The 19,494-nt window shown below is 38.6% G+C and overlaps 1 protein-coding gene and 1 long non-coding RNA gene across 3 annotated transcripts in view; one reads left to right on the forward strand and one right to left on the reverse strand.

Moving 5' to 3' along the window:
* ercc6l2 (excision repair cross-complementation group 6-like 2) overlaps positions 1-4,075 on the forward strand; it is a 29,122-nt gene extending 25,047 nt beyond the window's left edge. Inside the window, exon 19 of one of the 2 annotated variants that reach the window (XM_088912269.1) lies at positions 1,682-4,075. In XM_088912269.1, coding sequence (XP_088768395.1) covers positions 1,682-2,582 — 901 coding nt within the window. In that variant the 3' untranslated portion in view covers positions 2,583-4,075. The remainder of the gene's footprint in view (positions 1-1,681) is intronic. The other variant, XM_088912270.1, reaches the window with a different exon arrangement.
* Positions 1-19,494, reverse strand: part of LOC148837529 (uncharacterized) — a 41,277-nt gene that overhangs the window by 18,958 nt on the left and 2,825 nt on the right. The window contains exon 2 of the long non-coding RNA XR_016090881.1: positions 6,440-6,553. This is a non-coding gene — a long non-coding RNA (uncharacterized LOC148837529). The remainder of the gene's footprint in view (positions 1-6,439; positions 6,554-19,494) is intronic.

Consider the following 19,494-nt stretch of genomic DNA (forward strand, 5'->3'; position numbering starts at 1 on the left):
CAGACACTGAGTCATTTGCCTTTTTAGTGCATCACAGCTGAAATAGAAATTTCTAGTTACAAAAATGTAAAGTACATCAGGGGTGACCAACCCTGAGAGCCACAGGCCAGCAGGTTTTATAGGTTACTCCCAAGTTATCATCAGTTTCTAAACACTGGGAAATAAATCATTTTGACGATTTAAGAAGGTAGGTTATGTTAAGTTGTTTCGAGATTTTTTTAAATTAAGATACTAACACCCTGTAGGTCTTGAAGTGCACAGCTGACCATTCCTGATTTAACTAAATTAGTTTACTCTGTAAATTGGTCAAAACTGCCAAATTGGTGATTTAATAGTGATCTACAATAGGTAGTCAACTATGGCTGTCCAGGAACAGGGCTGGCTATTTCTGGCATATGTGGTACCTTCAATGCAAGAAAAATCACAAATTTCTAAATCGTGTCTATATCAGTGATACAGCAGTGTTGGCACCATAGACTTGACTTTACATCATAATGCACTTTTTAAGAAACTATATATAAGAGTATATACTGTTGTCCAAACAAAAGTTTGGCACAATATGTACATTTTTCTTTGCATCCTTTCAGACCGTCATTTTTGTCAGTCCCTGCCATTGATTATTTTCTAACCTGGAAAAGACAGAATTTTACAATACCTAAACTTGACTTAACTGTATCACATGAATTAACAGCCGCTCATCTTTAAACTTTTAACTACAGCATACACGTTCTCCTCATCACATATATATATACGTATAATTTCAGTGCATTAATTTCAGTAGTATTGAAATAGCCTGGAAGTCTTAACAGTCAAATCCACACACACAATAAAACAATTAAGACTGATTTGCACTTGTAATTTAAGAATATATAAATATTTCTTCAAGTTGTTAATGAATGAAGCAGTGATAAAAAGGCACCAGGGCCCGGGGAAGGGAAATGTCTGCACCACGTATTACAGGGCAGTTTGCCAGTCTCCACCACAGTTCCCCAGCAGTGTGCCTCAGCCCTGTCCAGGAGGGGACCACCCTTGAGCACACTGTTTCATTTTCCATGCTTATTCACTGCTAGGCCTCTCTTTTTTTGTTGTTGTTGAGGCTGCCAAAAATGCCAAGTTATGCACAATTGCACTGTGGTTTTCTGACCAAGACCACAGACAACAGGGAGAGTTTAATCTGCTGGATTCAGCTTTAGTCTCGAGAAGTAAAAGATGAAGCTTTCCAACCACAGAACCTCCTAGGCCCTTGGGAATCATATATTCTCCTCCTGCGACTTCTCTGTAAAAGGAAACAATTTATATTTGACTTTTTTTTGTTTAATTTGTTGTTAAATTATTTGAGATGGGAGAAATGTTTTTGAATGTAGTAGAAAAAAGTGTGTTTGGATTACATTATAAAGTGGGTTTTTGATCCAAACTTTTTATTATTGTTACTTTTTTTTCTGTTCCGCCACAAACTATGGTGGTGAAAACCCACGAGTAAATACGTTTGTATTTTTTTCAAAACACAATAGCATCATTTTTAGAAAAATGTTTTGTAGTTAACATGTAACATGAGTTAGAAATATGTTTATATACAGAAACATGTAAAAAATTGTGATCTTCAGTACAGCCATGCGTTCAAATATTTTCATTTTTCAAAAAACAGTAGAGTCTTTCTCTAACACAATGTTTTGTTTTCTAGAAAACAGTTGATTGAGATGGGATCATTCTTCAAAGCTGCATCAGTAGAGGAACTAGCAGAGCGAATCGTGAGAAGCACCTCAGAATCACGGCAGATCATGCTGAGGGACTTTTACAGCAGCCAGTATCCAGAACTAAAAACCATTCTGACGATCACACGTCAGGGACCAGCGGTATCGTCAAAAACAAGCCATTCAGGCTCTTCAGGGAAGCAATATCCTACTTCAAGAAGACACAAAATGTCCAAGTCTGAATCTGGAGTGCCTGAAATTTCAGGTTCAGGGGTTAAAGGTCTAGGAAAATGTGCACCGCCAAACAAAAAGTTTTGCTTTGCATCTCAAACCTCAGAAGATTCTGATTCTTCTTTAAAGCAAAGTGAAGAAAGATGCAGCAGCTCAGCATCTCCCCACCTCCTTCAAGATCTGTGCTTTACCCAGGACAGTGGAGAGTCTTGTGCCTTGTTTGACATGAAACAGAAACCCTCCCCTAAGTCCTCCAGCTGTCTCCCTGTCAAGGCAAAACAACAACCAAATTCCTCCCCACCCCCGTCTCCAGCAGACACCTGCACTTCACGCAGACAAGAGAGTGTAAGCTCTCAGAAGGACCTCATCACAGAGCTGTTGGGTGACACTTCCATACTGGATGACATCTTTAAAACGCACAGCACGAAGAGTGAATCACTCAGGCACTCGGCCTCAGGCCACGTAAAAAAGGCAAGAAGCCGGAGCAAAGATGTTTGGGACATTCTGAATGAAGAAAATGAGGAGAGCATGAATAAGCTTACTGATTTATCTGTTGTGGAGAGGATGTGTGAGGGTGTTAATGTTGCTGCTAAAAACAAGGATCTGAACCAAGACTCTCAGCTTTGGAAAAAGAATGAAAAATTTTTATGGAAAAAATAAGAGTTCCAAAAAAAAGGCTCAGACCTTCGTGTAAGTCAATGAATTTCACCACTGGTTTTAACAGAAAATGAAGATGGTATTCTTGATTTAAAAAAAAATGCCACAAGATTTGGGGATGAAAATGTATCCAAAAGATACTATATTAAGATAGTAGTTCAGGTGGGTAGCTGCGTCAGCATGCGTAGGCTGCAAAGGAACAAGTAATAGGTTTATTCCATGCTGAAAAAAAGAAAAAAGAGAACACAACGTTTCAGCCGTGGAGCCTTCTTCAGGTGTGAGAGAGACAGGGCAGTAGGCAAAGGTAAAGTAGCGCGTAACCATAAATAACCGTAACCATAAGTAACCATATTAAGATACCCAGTAATACAAATACCCTCACACTGTAGAAATAACAACCAAACTTTTCAAATTATTTCTTTGTTTCCTTGGTACAGTCAGTTGGTGGATCAATGTGGAGGTACAGAGTCAAAATTTTAATTTATAATTATAAAGTAAAATAAACTACTGTTTACAAAGGCCGAAGTCCTCCTCTAGTACTGGTTTTCTGTAGTCCAAAGATGCTCTCACTCATTTGATCAAAAGTAAACCAACCTTCCTGTAAACTGACAGAAACGTGGCAACTTAGGAAGGTAACCCTGGTGTCTATATGACAAAGACCCTCCACATGACAGTCTGCTCATTATAACTAATGCAAAATTGTGAGACCTCTTCTTTACAAGTGATGAATTTAAGAGATACAAGCTTGCCTGGTACTGAAAAAAAAAAAACTTTTCAGGTAATGTAATGAATTAAGTCCTCACTGAAATATAAAAAACACAGCCCTTTTCCCCTAAATTGTATTTCCAGTCTCTTCCCTGATCAGCAATACCAGCTATATTTCAGTCCCTAGAGTGGTTCAAAACACTGATGCTCTGGATCTATAGGCAGGTGGACCTCACTCGCAGTGTCTTGCTTCTTCTGCCAGTGAGGATGTGGAAGAAGGATCTCAGTTGTGACCACCCTTCTCATGCACTAGCTGGCCATCTTGGACTACACTTAACTGGCCCGATCCCACAGGTCTTTGCCTATTTCTCCCTTCCCTTCAAAGGGAAGAGGTTCTGAGTGCCAGATGTCACTCATGGTTACTCAATGTTTGTTAAATGTTCCTGAAAATCAGATGGCTATGTCATAAACCATATTGGTATAACTAATACAGCAATACCCTTCATCACACAACAATATATTGAGAATCAAAAGGAAGTATATATATGTATACTTTTAGAAAAAGTATATAAATTTTGCATATTAAATATCACTTGATTTTGATTAATTGATCATCAGAACTGACCATGATACATTCAAGTGGTTTTGACTGTTGCACAAGCACTGAATTACCTCATTAGTGAGAGATTTTAACATTTTATTGTATTTACTTTCTTTTTTTTTATTTGTCACTATGTACTGTGTCACTGGGTTTGGAAAATTGTTTTATAAATAAAAATTATTATTTAACCTGTTGAATGTTGAGCCTGATGAAAATCAAGAAAATAAACCCACAGAAACCAGTATATTTAACATTGCTTTTATATCATCGGCGTGTTGAAGAAATACTTCTGCTGGACTTGCCGGCAGTGGAGCTTAGTCCTCTTTAGCGATGAAGCATGGTTTTGTGTAGACTGCCCTGATGGGACATCAGCTAGTACAGTGCAAGTGTGCAGAATGATACACTGATCGTTGGGTACAACATACCGATCAATAGGGAAGTCCCATTGTGATATGAAAGGGTCTAGGTAGGAGTATCAATCCATGAAACTCCGCTTGTAGTGAGTGAAGGCTAAATTCAGGACAAGGAAAACACCTGGTCGATATTGTTTAATATAGACAAGTGTAAGATTTGTCATACCGGTAACTATAAATATGAAATGGGAAATGCTGAAGAGGCTAATTATGGAATGTTTATAGGTGGCACATTTTACTCTTCTTGTCATTGGGCAGAAGCAATAAAAAGACAACATTGGTGTTAGGACATACAATAGAACCTTCGTGAGTTCTATATTCAGAATTTTGCCTATTTACTCTAAGGGTTTAGTGACTAGTTTTCCTACATTTGCAGACCAAATTTGCTTATTCGGTGGCTGCACAGAAGGAGAGTAAACGCAGCATTTTCATCCCGTATTTGAGAATTCACCATTTGTGCAGATGTCAAGGGACATAGCCCTCATGAATACCAAGGTTTTACTGAATAATGCAAACTGCAGAATTCAGATCAAAGGATGATATTCTAGTAAGATCTGATGTAGATTATTGTTTAACATTTTTGGTCATCACATGCCAAAATAGAAATTGTTGCTTTTTCAATCAGTTTGGAAAAGAGCAGCCATATACAGTACATACTGGGGCCTAAAGGAATGCCCAGCCCTGCAAAGCTGGAAGAGCTGAACCATTTTAGGCCTGAACAGAGAAAGCTATGAGAAGACCTGATCCAGGTATTCAAAATCATTCAACACTTTGACCAAGCCAAACCAATGGGCTTGAATCAGCAATGAAACACGGATCGGAGTAAAGGAGTAGAAACTATGCTGAAGTGCAATTAAAATACAGAGGCACCACATTCTACACACACAGAATTGTGGGTGGCTGGCTTCTTTCAAGAAACTGCTGAATGAGATCTTCAGATCACACTGCTAATAGCTACCAAAGGAACTACAGTGGCTGAATGGCCTCCTCCTGTTTATACCCTTTTAATGTTTTAATATTGAGGTTCGAGTCCCTGAACTATAGCTGGCTATTGATGTATGGTAGTTACTGTATTTTGAATTTGAACATCTACGTGGCGATACTATAATTCAGAACACTTTACTACATTGTTTCTTATCTCAAGTGAAATGATTATATTTGTAATGACAGAGCTGTCAGAACTAATAAAAAGTGAGGGGATCCCGAAGACATATAATTATCTCTTAGATATTCCATACTACCAAATCCAACTACTGCTTTCCTTTCAAAGAGCTGGACCTCAGCCATGCTGACAGAGAAATGGTGTAAATATCAACTTGGAACCTGTTACTGCTATGAATTACTGGCCAACTGAAAGGTGGTCCTTTTTTTAAATTTTCACATGGATACACTGGTATGTAATCAGGAAATCGAAGAGCAACGTTAGTGATTGACACTGGGTTCACACTCTTTCAAGGCAACACTTCTGGTTAGTGATGGGTTTATGTTCACAGAGAGCACCCATCACCTTTTATACCCAATTAAGGAAAATCACACTGGCTGGACACCTGTACTCGTGCCAATGAAGACGATTTCTTGTTTCTGTCGTAAGAACTGACTATTTCTAGAAAAAATATATATGGTATGAGGCAGCAACGCAGGAAATCTTGCATTCCACCTTTAAAATGAATTTCTATTGATTAATCTGTTAGTTTTATAACGTGTTGCATATTCTTGCAATTAGTCAGTTTTAATGTTTGTAGCCATAAAAAACATTCAAGGAAAACCATTCAGGTTTTATGGTTTAAGTAACATTTCAAAACTTAAAAAGCTAAATGTTAGGAGTTGCTGGGGTGCTTGCATGGGTAAACAGTTAAATACCTTGGTAAAATAAACTTGGACACATTTCAGGAAAGCATGGAATGGGAAATAAAAATAATAAGATTAAAAGGTATCCTTTAGTTCTGAGGAATGTACATTTCTTTTAATGATCTCCCTACACTTCATACCGATCTGGTATGAAAGGTATGTTCAAAAGGTATTTGCACAGTGAATCGTACAGACGTTGGCATGGAACAATTAATACATTACACGTTGAAGGTGCTATATAGTGATCCTCTAATGTCACATTCGGATGTTTAACATGGTGAACAGCAGCTTACCTCTGTATAATATTGGACCTGGAACAGTTCTGATGAAAGTCACAGCTTACACAGTCAACCAGTCGATTGGAAAGGGTGCAGCACTGAGCAAAACCCCTCATCCTGTACAAAACCCTGTAAATCAACACACTCTGATTAGGATTTTGCCATCTAATGTAATGTAATGTTTCTTTATTAGCCCTATACAATTTCTTACATTAGGAATTCTTCTTTTCACATACCCTAGCTTTTCTCCATGAGACACAGACACACAGACAAGGAGAGAAGCTTGGGGTCAGAGCGCAGGGTCAGTCATTGTACGGCACGTTTAGGGCCTTGCTCAGGGGCCCAACGGAGTAGGATTCCTCTGCCGGCTGTGGGATTTGAACCGGCAACTTTCCAGTCACAGGCACAGATCCTTAGCCACAGAGCCACCGCTCCGCCTACACTCAGTGGACAATGGAGCTGACTTGTATAACACGTTGTTGACCAGAAAAGTGTATAGCCTATTGTCGTTGTTTTTTTTTTCATTTAGCTAGATGGTTGATATTTCTGAACGCTGTACATCAACATATGGAGCTCTAATTTAGCAATGGTTATAAAATGTGTCCTGCTTTGTCTACACTGATCTGTGTTTTGTCTGAGGGTGGATTAGAATGTCATCGCTCGAGAACCGCGTTTGTTAGATTTTAAAAAGGGCGCTGATCCCGATACAGTATAATCTGAATAGGATCTATATTTTCCACACTTCCGAGCATCAGGCCTGAGAACTGAAAACGTGTTTAAACAAACTGTTCTGCATACACTGAAAGGACCTGAATCAGTCAGTCATCACGGTCTTGTGAAAGAGCACTTGCTCGATAGCCCTCGCTGTGTGTGGTCTGCGATTGCTTCATGTCTTACCATAAACACTGGCTCTTTTTACTGAACCGTAGTGTTTGTGCATTACTTAAGTCCTAAAATATGTTGCACAGTCTATAATCTGAAGATCATAATCAAAGGAACGATCACAAGACAGCAGTAATATTAATATGTCGGGAACGTAACTAGAATCCAGTCAGAAGAGATTTTTTTAATGCTTAAACGGTCAGCTATCGAGCAACGCAATAGTGAACAATGATTTTCCAGCTTTTCCCATTTACTGTCAGTACTGTAGTGGCCTCTAGTGGAAGAAGAGAAAATATAACTGAATGAATAATGAATAGAATTGTAAAAGATCGTGGACCCTAAACAAAAAAAAGAACCAAAAACGCGTTTAAGGGTGGATATATATCCATAGCATTAATATTTTTATGAAATGAATGGATGTAAACTTTTTTTAATTGTCTGAAGTACACTTTCAATTTAAAAACCATAATTCTTTACCGATTTCCGCTATTTTGACGTTTAAATAAACCATTATTTAGATCACTACGTAATACTAGGCTTTTCTGAAACAAGCTAATGCTTTTTTTTCTATAAAAGAACCATGTCATATATCAGCCATTACAGCTTTACTAGTGTTTTATATGTACTGTATATCTGGATATACGGTATGTGAGTGTACGTCTTTGTCCAAAAGTCTTAGACATCTTAAAAACAATAAGTAATTACAATATATTTTATGTCATGAGTATAATTACGCAATTTACTCAATAGTCTCCTCGAGTGTTGTCTTCTCTTAAAACAGAATACAGTTCAGTTTGGGCGAGAAGAAACCACTCTTGACATTTAGAAATTTTTCATTCACATCGATCAGAATCTCCAAACCCCTGACCGCAGTTTCAGGTGAAACTGTTGTCAGTGAGCAGCCAACATGAATAGTTGTGATAGCTAAGCCATCACACTCAGACGAATCTAACTGACTTTTCATCGTCAGGCACTCTTCATCTTTAACATAATTTGTTCCTGTCTGGAAAACTACCAGGCTACTTTTCATACCGCAAAATACAGATATTTCTGTACCACGATTAAGTGTTGGCTTAAAACTAAGTGGTTAAAAGATCAGTAGAAGACTGTCTTAGAATTGATTTTACACAAGTATATATAATATATACTTTATATATAATATAATCCTTTACTTGCTCCTATACAGTATATACTATATACAGTACATTAATATATTAAACCTTCAGCTACTTTGAATTGTTTCATAACTTTGAAAACATCTGTGCAATGTGTTACATTGCTGTTTTATTTTATTGCAGCTGTCAAAAGCACTTTAAATCCAGGGTGAGGAATTGCTGTTGATCCCTGGAGCAAGGTACTTCACTCAGATTTGCTTCAGTATCATGGTACAAATCCATGTTGCTTGGGATAGAGCTGCCAAATTATTCACTAAATTACATTGCGACTAATGGAAGTACACTTGTTCTAACAGCTGGATACCAGTCATATTTAACAATTTCGTTATGTGAAAAAAACACTTGAAACAATGTTCCTGTCGCAACATTCAGACAGCACTCAACAGGAACTGAGGAGTGGGTTTTGCTAGTGTTTACTAAAGCTCATGTTTCTCACATTTTACTCACATAAATGTTGTGTCTTGTCAAATTATTTAAAATTACTTCATAACTAAGCAATGCAGCTAATGAGGAGCTTAAGTGAAAGAATGGAAATATTGAAATAATATAATAATATAATAATAATATCATTCTGTCAATTATTAACATATGTTATTGACAGCATATGACTTAGCTTAGTTGCTGTAAACTGAACCTGGTGGCTGCAATAGATTTGCAGAAAATTGTATAAGACTTTTTAAGTGCGATTTCTGTAGGTGGTCTGGAAACATATCTTCCAAATGCATCAGTGTTAATAATTAGGTGCTCTAGATCTTCCAGCCTCAGAATAAGGGTAAGTCATAATTCAGCTGGAGGCTGATTTGTTTTAGAAAGTTCTTTTGGGAATCACACACTAATTTCCCCAAATGTCTTTGTAGACTATTATAAAGAGAGCCAGGTTGTCACACAAACTTAAAACAAAAATTGCTCAACCATTTGTCCAATGTGTTACATTTGGAGAAGACGCTCAGATTCCAATTTTATTCTTTCAGAAATTTTGGGAAACCTATTAAACTGATTTTAAAATAAATATAAAATGTGGGCACAGTGGTTAGCATTGCTGCCTCACAGCGTTGGAACACTGGGTTCAATGTCGGACCGACTGCATCGTTGTATTATTGTATCATTTTGTTTCACTGTGCTGTGTTAATTGTGTTAAGCTGCTGTTGCACTGAAATTTCCCTCACGGGATCAATAAAGTATCTTTCAGCATGGAGTGTGTGCATCCTCCCTGTGTTCACACAGGTTTCCTTCAAGTGCTCCCGTTTCCTCCCACCGTCCAAAGACATACTGTACATGTAGGTTCATTGGTTTCTGGGAAAACTGTCCTTGGTGCGAGTGTGTCTGCCCTCTGAAACTGTATCCCACTTTGCGCCCATTGCTTGCCAGGACAAGCTCTGGCTCCCCTGCAACCCTGAACAGGATGAAATGGATGAATGTATAAAAGGCGGTGTTCTACCCTTTTATCTAGCAGCATTTTGTTTTCCATTAAGTACTCACTGTGGATATCAGCATTTTCTTATTTCCTGGGGGTTATCTGAAATCAGATTTAATTAGTATTTAATCCTGTGAACCACTACCAATTATTTTTTTTTTTTAAAGTGCAGTTATAAGATGTAGCAGGCAGCGTGGAGAAGAACATCTCTGCAATGATCACTGATGGGAATTCATGGGAGTGATCCTACTGTATAACGCCATCTGACCTCAAGGTGTTTTTTTCTCAAAGTGATCGTTTAGCTGAGAAACTGCCTGGCAAAAGAAATGATGATAGTACTAACTGCGTGTTGGTAAATGGAAAAAAAGACAGCCCAGGAATACATTCAAATGAGCATTTCCAGGGACGAGAAAACACCCGGTCAAGTTTACACCCCGTGCAACATTTGCAATCTTGAAATCAAGTATTTGCTTTGTTTATAAAGAGGTGCAAAAATCAAGGACACAACTGAGCATTAGCTCAAATGTTGAATACATCATAATCTTGCTGTGGTTGTTGTGAAATTAATTCTAGACACCTGGAAACCACCTCCAAAATCTCACATACAACAGGACTTATCAATGTTTCTAAATCTGCTGTTTAAATTAAAACCTCAGAAGGCACAAGAATGTAGTAGGGAACCAGACATTTCTTGACACAAAATGGACAACTGTGACCTGTCCAGTAGTGACTCATCAGGATAAATGCTTTTGCAATCGCTTCCAGAAGTGCTCATTGAACACTCGCATGACTTTCTGGACATCATACGTGGTTAGAGCTGGCTAAAAGGTAGTGTCAGCTGTGCCCATTCACCTGTTAAGGAACGGCATCTTGCATCCAGACACATCCAAACTCAGCTTCATTAAGCCAGACATCACACCAGTAGGAATCGGTTTCAATGGATTAAAGGGATCAATTTCAGCGCTTTAGCTGAAGCATGAAGATTTTAAATCTCCTGTGACAGCTCTGGAACATCATTGCTGATGGGATCCTTTTTCTTTGACGGTCTAGCAGAGCCCCGAGTGGAAGCTCTTAAAAGCAGAACACCTTTCGCCAAGGTCAAAACCAAACTCTCTTGTCAGAGGGGCAACAGTGCACCGTGGCCACTGGATGGACAAAACCAATCTTGAAATTGACTTCATGCCAGATTGTGTCCCAACCAAGCTCGAACAGAAAGTGAGGAGTTCATTTGAAATGGAACAGCTGGTAAATGATCGAGGTGTACCAACATTGCAATATAATGAAGTACCACGGAAAACTACACACACACACGTAACCGAACTTAATTCGTTCCTGAAAATGCGTTCAGAAGACTAGAGATCGTAAATCGAAAACAAAAAATCCATTATTTCTCATGTGGAAAATTCCAACCCGTTCCGAACCGAAGATAAGTCACTCAAAAACCACCCTAAACATAATACCATACAGACCATTATAGCAAGCTTAGTGAACAACGCATTTCTACTCCAAGTCAACTATAGATGCAAATAGAATATCATTATTTTACATTTATTGAATTCTTTCGTAATAGCTATCCAAGCGATCGGCTAAAACGATGTGCATACCGTTACTCTAAAGAATCGCTTTCTCTTCCTCAAGAACCCATAATGAACAGCAACTACAAAACAAACGCGCACAAGAAAAAAAGACCGAAAAAGAGAGCACAAGCTTCCGGCGTGATCAAAAACAAAGCACAGCTGCCTCACGCCGTCCTTCAGCATAATGGCTTGCACCAGCGCAGACCCGAACAGCGGTTCGGTGGCGCTGAACTGAAATGTTCGCAGAAGATTCTCGGCCAAAAAAAACCGATCACTTTCGAACTTCAAACTTCGGATTAGCGACCTTTCGTTCTTAAAACGAATTACAAGGTACAAATCCTTCGTATTTGGCTGTTACGTCTCCAATATGGTTCAGTCTAGGGGCGAATGGGGACTGTAACGTATGGGCCAGAGTTTAACGGGCGGAAATACACACAACTACGTGTAGGATGGCGGAAAACGCTAGGAAGCCAAAAAAAAAAACTACAGTATTCTACAACTCAATTACCTGCTAAACGTGTCTTCCAAGAAAGGGGTGGCAAAGCCAAAGAAAACTCTTCCGCAAGCTATTTTTCCACTCTATACTAAACTAAGTTATAACGGAAAACAAAAGAAAAAAAAACACGGGAGCCACAACAACCCCAACCCTACACCACATCTCACATTTTCGCCGTTTCGTCTTCTTACACCTCTCTTCAGACCTCCCGTACCGGCATTTAAAACCGGACCGCTCTCTTCGTCCAATCCAGAGAGAGACCCAATTTAGGGACACGCCCGCCTCCAAAAGCGGACCCCCGCACGGGAGGGGAGCCCCCCAAAACAGAACGTAACATCGGATTAGTGAAAACCCGTAGACCGAACGTTGTTATACCGGGGTGTGAGTGTATACAGTTCCTTGCAAAATTATTCAGCATCTTGTGATGATGTTCCTTTTTGACCCATTTTGTCCTATTTGAGTTGACTGTGCAATGTTTTTAACTGTTTTGCGTCACGGTATCGTACTGTTGCTGTAGTACAGTCTATTATTGTCATTTATATTTATGAGCTCTTCATTTGGAATACCTTTATTCATTTAGGGTAAATAGAGGTTTATTCAATTTTGTTGAATTTACAAATGTACACACATAAAGCTTGAATTGAGCATGAGCTAATCACTTTTTAGTCAAAAATGACTCCTTAAAAAAACAGAACACGTTAATTTCAAGTATTCACCTCATCCTAAATCAATACTTGGTGGAAACACCTTAAACCAAGATTACAGCAGTCTTTTTGAATAAGTCTCTACCAACTTTCCACAAACTAGCGCAATTTGGCAATTTTCATCTGTTCATCTTTTCTAACCTGCGCAAACTCTGTTACGTTGCTTAGGAATGGTTGATGGACTGCAGTTTTGAAGACCTGTTATTTCTTTCTATCACATCTGGTTCAGACTTTGGTTGGACCACTCCATTGTGGCTTTGGCCTTGTACTTTGCCCTGTCCTAGACCTTTAGCAGACTCAAGCAGGTTCACCTCTAAGATTTGCTTATATTTTACTCCAATTTACCCCATAATCCTGAAAACCTTCCCAGTCCCCGATGAAGAGAAACAGACCCATAACATAATTCTGCCACCATCATGCTTCAGAAGTGGGATGGTGTTGACTGGATCATATGTCCTTAAAAAAAGTTTAAATTGTCTCATCTGACCACAAAACCTTATGCCACATGTGTGCAGTATCACTAAAATGCTTTGTTGCAAACTCCCTGAGGGGTATTCAAATAGCTATTGCTTACCTGCCGTAAAGGCCAGCTTTGTGGAGTGACTGAAAAATTGTTAACTCATGGACATTTTCTCCTATGCCAGTTTAAAGCTGGGCTAGAAATCTGATAGGCGGTAGTAGTTCAGGTGGGTAGCTGCGTCAGCATGCGTAGGCTGCAAAGGAACAAGTAATAGGTTTATTCCATGCTGAAAAAGAAGAAAGAGAACACAACGTTTCGGCCATGAGGCCTTCTTCAGGTGTGTCACACACCTTCTTCACACACCTGAAGAAGGCCTCATGGCCGAAACGTTGTGTTCTCTTTCTTCTTTTTCAGCATGGAATAAACCTATTACTTGTTCCTTAGAAATCTGATATGTTGTCCCTTTTCTCTTTCCTGACACCTGTTTATATCAGATGTGAGAAAGAGATGGAAAAGCAGCACAGTCAATGATGTTTAGATGTATTTACAGTATATAGATTGCTCAACTAAAATATCAGATCCAAAATGGGCTCCATTGGATCCTCCATCAGTCTACTTCCATTGGTGAGTACATCACCAAGAGCAATCGTGTATATTGAGGTTTACATCGGCTTACATCGGCCTTCTTTCCCATAGCATAACAATCAGAGAAAAAAGGTCTAACCTTCTAGTACTTTACTGTCACCACCCAATCTGTTACTACTAGTAGCTGTTCCCCTACTTTGAATGATGGATCATTCCCATGGAATATCCTTTCTTGTAACATTTTGGTAGGGATGAGTATACATAAAGTATTTATCTATGAGATATGTATAGATAGGGACAAAGTAAGGCTATCACTGGATATTAAATTTAGATAAAATAGTTATTTTGTACTTTTAATAAAGAATGTTTAGTCAAATTAAGCAAAAGACTCATCCCTTTTATGCATCTCAAAGCATTTTACTTTATTTAATGCACACTTATTGACATACAGCAAAATACACAGGATAATTCAGTGCAGGTTTTTTTAAAGGAACCAGAGTCTAATTACAGTGGTAGAATAGATCAAAATGGCAACAAGACAGGAAAGTAGAAATGCCCTTCTAAATACTCATTTCCTCACTGCAGAAAGGAGACAGCCATATCACTTCTATGAACAGGTGAGACTATAGCAATACGCGATTGACCTTTCTGTAAAATCTGTGGAAAATCTATCCACAATAGATATCCACAATTTGCCTGTTTAAATCCATAGTTTATAAAAATGTGTCCAGCTGATTAAATTATGTACAAAACCAAACTTGATCTTAAATATATATACAGTATATAACCATGCTGTAGCATTCAGACTATGAAAGTGTTAGTGGCTGTCTTTTTAGTAATCATGCTGTCTTCACCTTGTTGCTGATGAAATATTTTTACCTCCAGCTGAAAGCAGAAGGGATTGTTTGATTTTTGGGTGGCAATCTTCCACTTGCTGCCTCTCCCATGTACCACCGCAGGCTGAAATCTGAGAAACTGGTACTTTACTTTCTGTGACATTGCTCTTCCTCCTTTGAAACCCGACTCGTCTCAGAGATGTAAGGCCCTCGCAGGTGTTCACACTCAGCCTAACTCTTGAAGTGTCCAGGTGCGCTAATTCAGTGTTACTGCCTCTTTTTCCGTCTCTCTTTCTGGGAAAGCCTCTTACAATTCCTTAGTCCCCATCTTTCAGAGCTTACTTCCTCCTCCTTTTGTCCCTCTCCCTTCATCAACTCCTCTGAGAATGTAAACATCAGTTACAATTCTGCTCCCCGTGAACTTTCACACTGACCTCAGGAATCCCTCCAAAACAATCGTATGCTTCTTTAGTCTTGCTCCTAAATGATTTCAATGGTATCTCTTCTGTTCTCTGAAGTTCTAATACCCAATATTTGTCATACATGAATTAAACAGTATGGTGCAATAATGGTCAGGGCTAGTTACTCTAGTCAAAGCAGCTGCTGAAATGAGAATCAGCATGGCTTGTGGAGATCGGCTTGTGGTATCTTAACATCCTGCCCAGGGACAAACTGATTTTATTTAATGCTACAAAAACTGGAACAATCTCTTTAAGAGATATAATCTCTACCTTGCCCAGTAAACATTCCATAGTCCACTGATGCTACTGTTGTGTGGCCTACTAAGAATCCCCCTACACAATATACCACCCAGACAGGATGGAAGCTCTTTACTTTTCAGTATTACAGTAAGGCAGTACAAAACTTTATGTTTTATTTTTCATTCCTCAAGAATACAGTAAAAGTACAGTATGTAAAACTGAAGTGTATCAGGTGTGTTTAATCATAACCTTCAGTACTACAAAAGGCTATCTTGGAATACGTGATCTTTCATCAAGGTATCAGGTTTAGACAGGATGTCTTTAGGAGTCTTTATGTATCTGTAAGAACTGTGTCATAAACTTCAAACTCTCTGCCTCAGCATATTCATAAAAGCACAACAGAATTTTTCCCCGTTTTTAACTGTTTTGCTGGGTTCCGTGCTGCTACCAAGTTTTAAAGATACAGTAACTTCCTATTTTTTTTCCCAGAAAGATTCCGTTGTGTTTCTAACTTTATACTGTAAATTCATCCATAGTCAATAACCATGTAGTCCAATACAGTGTTGTGGTGAGTCATAGTGATTCAGCAGTAAGTGTCTAACCACCAGTACTGCAGAGGATCTTCAGACAATTCACCGAACCCTTACTGGTGTCTCAATACTGGCAACCTGGTCAGATCCAGGGGTTTAACAGAATCAAGGCCCAAAAGGAAACTTCTAAAAATAGTCAGTGTTGAATTTAAGTCTTGAGCAGACAAAACTGCAAGAGGACTTGATACAAGCACTGAAAACCTCAAATGCATGGACAAGGTCAACCTGCTGGACTTCAAAACACACAGCAAAACATGAACTGGTGGAATGTAAGTGAAAGTGCATTGAAAATAGAGACAATTCTTCATCCAAAGGGTTTCCATAGTATGCTGCCCATTCGTGTTGCTGAAGCCGATACCCTTGCATCTTTTGGGAATCGTCTGGATTGATCATTGGATAAGTTAGCTACCAACTACCAGATGGTCTATAGGGCCCCCCCCCCCCCCAATATGAGTGCTCTTGTTAAAAGTGGGTGCTATCAGAGGAAAAGTAATAAATCTGATAAATTATTTTTTGTATTATTTCTTCTTATGGATCAACTAGCCAGATAAAACACAACTAAAAAATGTCACATCATGTAAATACAGTTTCCAGTTTCATTATTATCTTGTTTACTTGAACTGTTTAAAGCTACAAGGACAGCTATTTTAATTCTTTTTGAAACTTACACTTATTTCAAAACAGGTGAAGATTCAAAAGATTTGTTTTTCAATATTGACCTAAAGCCCTACCTTTCAATAATACACAAGCTACATAAAGCACAAATGAAGGTATATTTTCTTAAACCTTCACTTTGTATCTTTCCCATGTCAGTTAACCAAGGATAAATAGGTATCTTGATCACCTGTCAAAATATGTTGTGTGCCAAAAGTTCAGGATCCATGTTTGCATTCCCTGGGTTTGCTTATTTGAAGTAGTCAATAGCTGGCATGTTTAGTTTAATTTTTAAAACAGTTTAAATTGCTGGATTTTGACCTCTGAATAAGTAATTACTGCTTGAAAGCACCCTGCAGGAAACCAGACATTAGGCTTCACTTATTAGTCTGACATCATGCGCATGCTGTCCTTATCAGCCTACAGATGTCCTTCCTGGCCATGGCATAAGTTACACACATCATGAGTTACGCACTCTGACCATGATATCAAGCTGTTGAAAGAAAGTAGTTTACCAGTGTGCTTGGGTGTGTGTGTGTGTGCGAAATCCATGTCAGAATTTATGACAAAACTAAACATTCCCTCAGCATTTAAAAAGTTTATATCTATACAGCTATTCTTGAGAATGTCCCTGAGCTAACAACAGTGCTCGGCTAGTATAGTTTCTTTTTCTATTATCCAGATTTACTATACAATGTCAAATTACTCTTACTTATCAATAGGATCTTATCATGTACAATGTGTTCAGAATCACATATTTAGCTTCCAAGGAGTGGAAGTCTGAAGTGATTGTAAATATTTCATTTTTCCTCGCACTTTTGAATCTGTGTTTGAAAATCAGCAGGTACACTGTTATCGATTTGCCAGAATGGTTTCCTGTTGGGGTTGCTGTGTCACCAGTTCTTTTTTTTATCATTGTCGGGATGTGGTCCATAATGCACCCTTTAAAAATGTGGCCCTATAAACTCCAGTCATAGCAAGTATCATTCTAGTGAGCACTTCAATAACATACATGTGGCATACTGAAAGCTGCAGGAAAGCCTTTTTTCCCTCACAGCTCAAACGTCTTCTATCTTTTGAGATATTAAATTGTTAAAAATTATAAACTCCAGTCATAGCAAGTATCATTCTAGTGAGCACTTCAATAACATACATGTGGCATACTGAAAGCTGCAGGAAAGCCTTTTTTCCCTCAGAGCTCAAATGTCTTCTATCTTTTGAGATATTAAATTGTTAAAAATTAAACAAAAAATGTCTTCAACAAATAAATTCCCACCTCACAAATTGCTGTGACAATTTCCCCGCTCAGTATCATCAACAACCAAAATTGGTTTGCCATTTCCATTCAAATTTGATAGGTGTCATTCCAGTGACAAGATGTTCCTGCTTAAATCACACTGGCCTTCCGGGCATCATTCTGTTTGCACAATTCAGGGTCACATTCTCTTGAAAACTGCTATGTGCTACAGATTGAAACTTGGCAGGTTTCATAACATCACAACCTGTTCCAGTCTTCCACCTCACATTTTGCAATGAAACTTCATAACACACAATGGATCATCTATATGACATATGACAAAACATGTCCCATACATCTAAAAATTCCCAGAGCTGTTAAAACAATTAATTGTGTGTTCATTCACACTGTTAATGTGGGATGGGACTTCATGCTAAGCAGATACACTGGGACACATTGTGACAGAAATTGAGGGTTCTGTGTTCTCTTATTAAAAAAAAACTAAAAATCTTTTTAAGTACAATTGTACCAATTGAATGGAAAATTTACAGCTGTCCTCAATAACCAAAGCTCATCCAAATTTCCTTTGTGACACCAGCAATGGAACACAAACTTCTTTGTGAAATATGTCCATCATGTGAACCACTCCTGCTCAAAAAGTGTTTGGACAATACACTATAAACGTTTTTTATATACAAATCTAATGCCAACTGGGTAAAATGTATGCAAATTCATATTCCTATACACATCAGGATAGGCCTGGTCATCTTAATTACTTGAATCAAGGAGATAAGGAAATGAGAGAAGTGAGTAAAGCTTTACAGAAATTCATTTAATGTGCTGATTCTTTCTCTTTTACTTATATTTAATATTATTGGCCTCTTAATTTGATTATCATCAAAAGAGACTTCATTTTAGGGCTATAGAAAATTGCATTTGAAGTGCAAAGCTCCTTCTGGAAGGTACTGCCAAGGGCAGAAATCAGAAGTGATGTGAACACATGCAGTTGTGAAACACTTTGACAAGTGTTTTACATACAGTAGCAGGAGAAGACAGCAGAATCTGTGTTGCATGGTGCACTCAATGGCTGACCTTGCATGGAGTGAAGAATAGATTGTGCCTCTGTTCTCTTTTCCATACTGTATATACAGTATGCTACTGTATATTCCATACTGACGTGATCATTTCAAATTTTTCTTTCTTCTACACAGGTTCTGCATGATTTCCTGTTTGATGGCATTCAGTTTCTACATTCATTCCACAACATTCTTTGGTCATCCAGGAACTACATGAAGGTCTTATGCCTTCTCAATGCCAGCCAGTCTGCTACTGCAAGACGGCTAGATTTAAGTCATTATCTGGCAAGAGTACCAAAAATTTTGGTTCGCTTATGAAACTAGTTCTCCTTTGTCAGTAGTAACCAGTGCCTGTTCCCGTCCCAGTCTTTATTTCCTGATCTATGGTCCAATCTGTCCTGCTTTTTAATTCCATACCTGGACAGTGGCAGTTCTGTGTCTACGGTCCATCCTCGGCTTTCTCCATTACCTTTATCTGCACGGCCTCTGCTTTCTTCATCACCCCTCACTTGGACCCCTCTTCGTTTTCTCCACCAGCCCTTTGCGTGTCTGTGTGTCTCCGTGGCCAGCTAACCTTTTCATCTCTCCATTGCGACTCGCAGATGGATCCCTATTTTCCTCAGCCAGTCACGGGCTTTTCAACACAAAACCCATCTATGATGGGTGAAAAACACTCTGGGAAG

The sequence above is a fragment of the Atractosteus spatula genome, chromosome 3, assembly GCF_055471065.1.
Source record: "Atractosteus spatula isolate fAtrSpa1 chromosome 3, fAtrSpa1.hap1, whole genome shotgun sequence".
NCBI lineage: Eukaryota > Metazoa > Chordata > Actinopteri > Semionotiformes > Lepisosteidae > Atractosteus > Atractosteus spatula.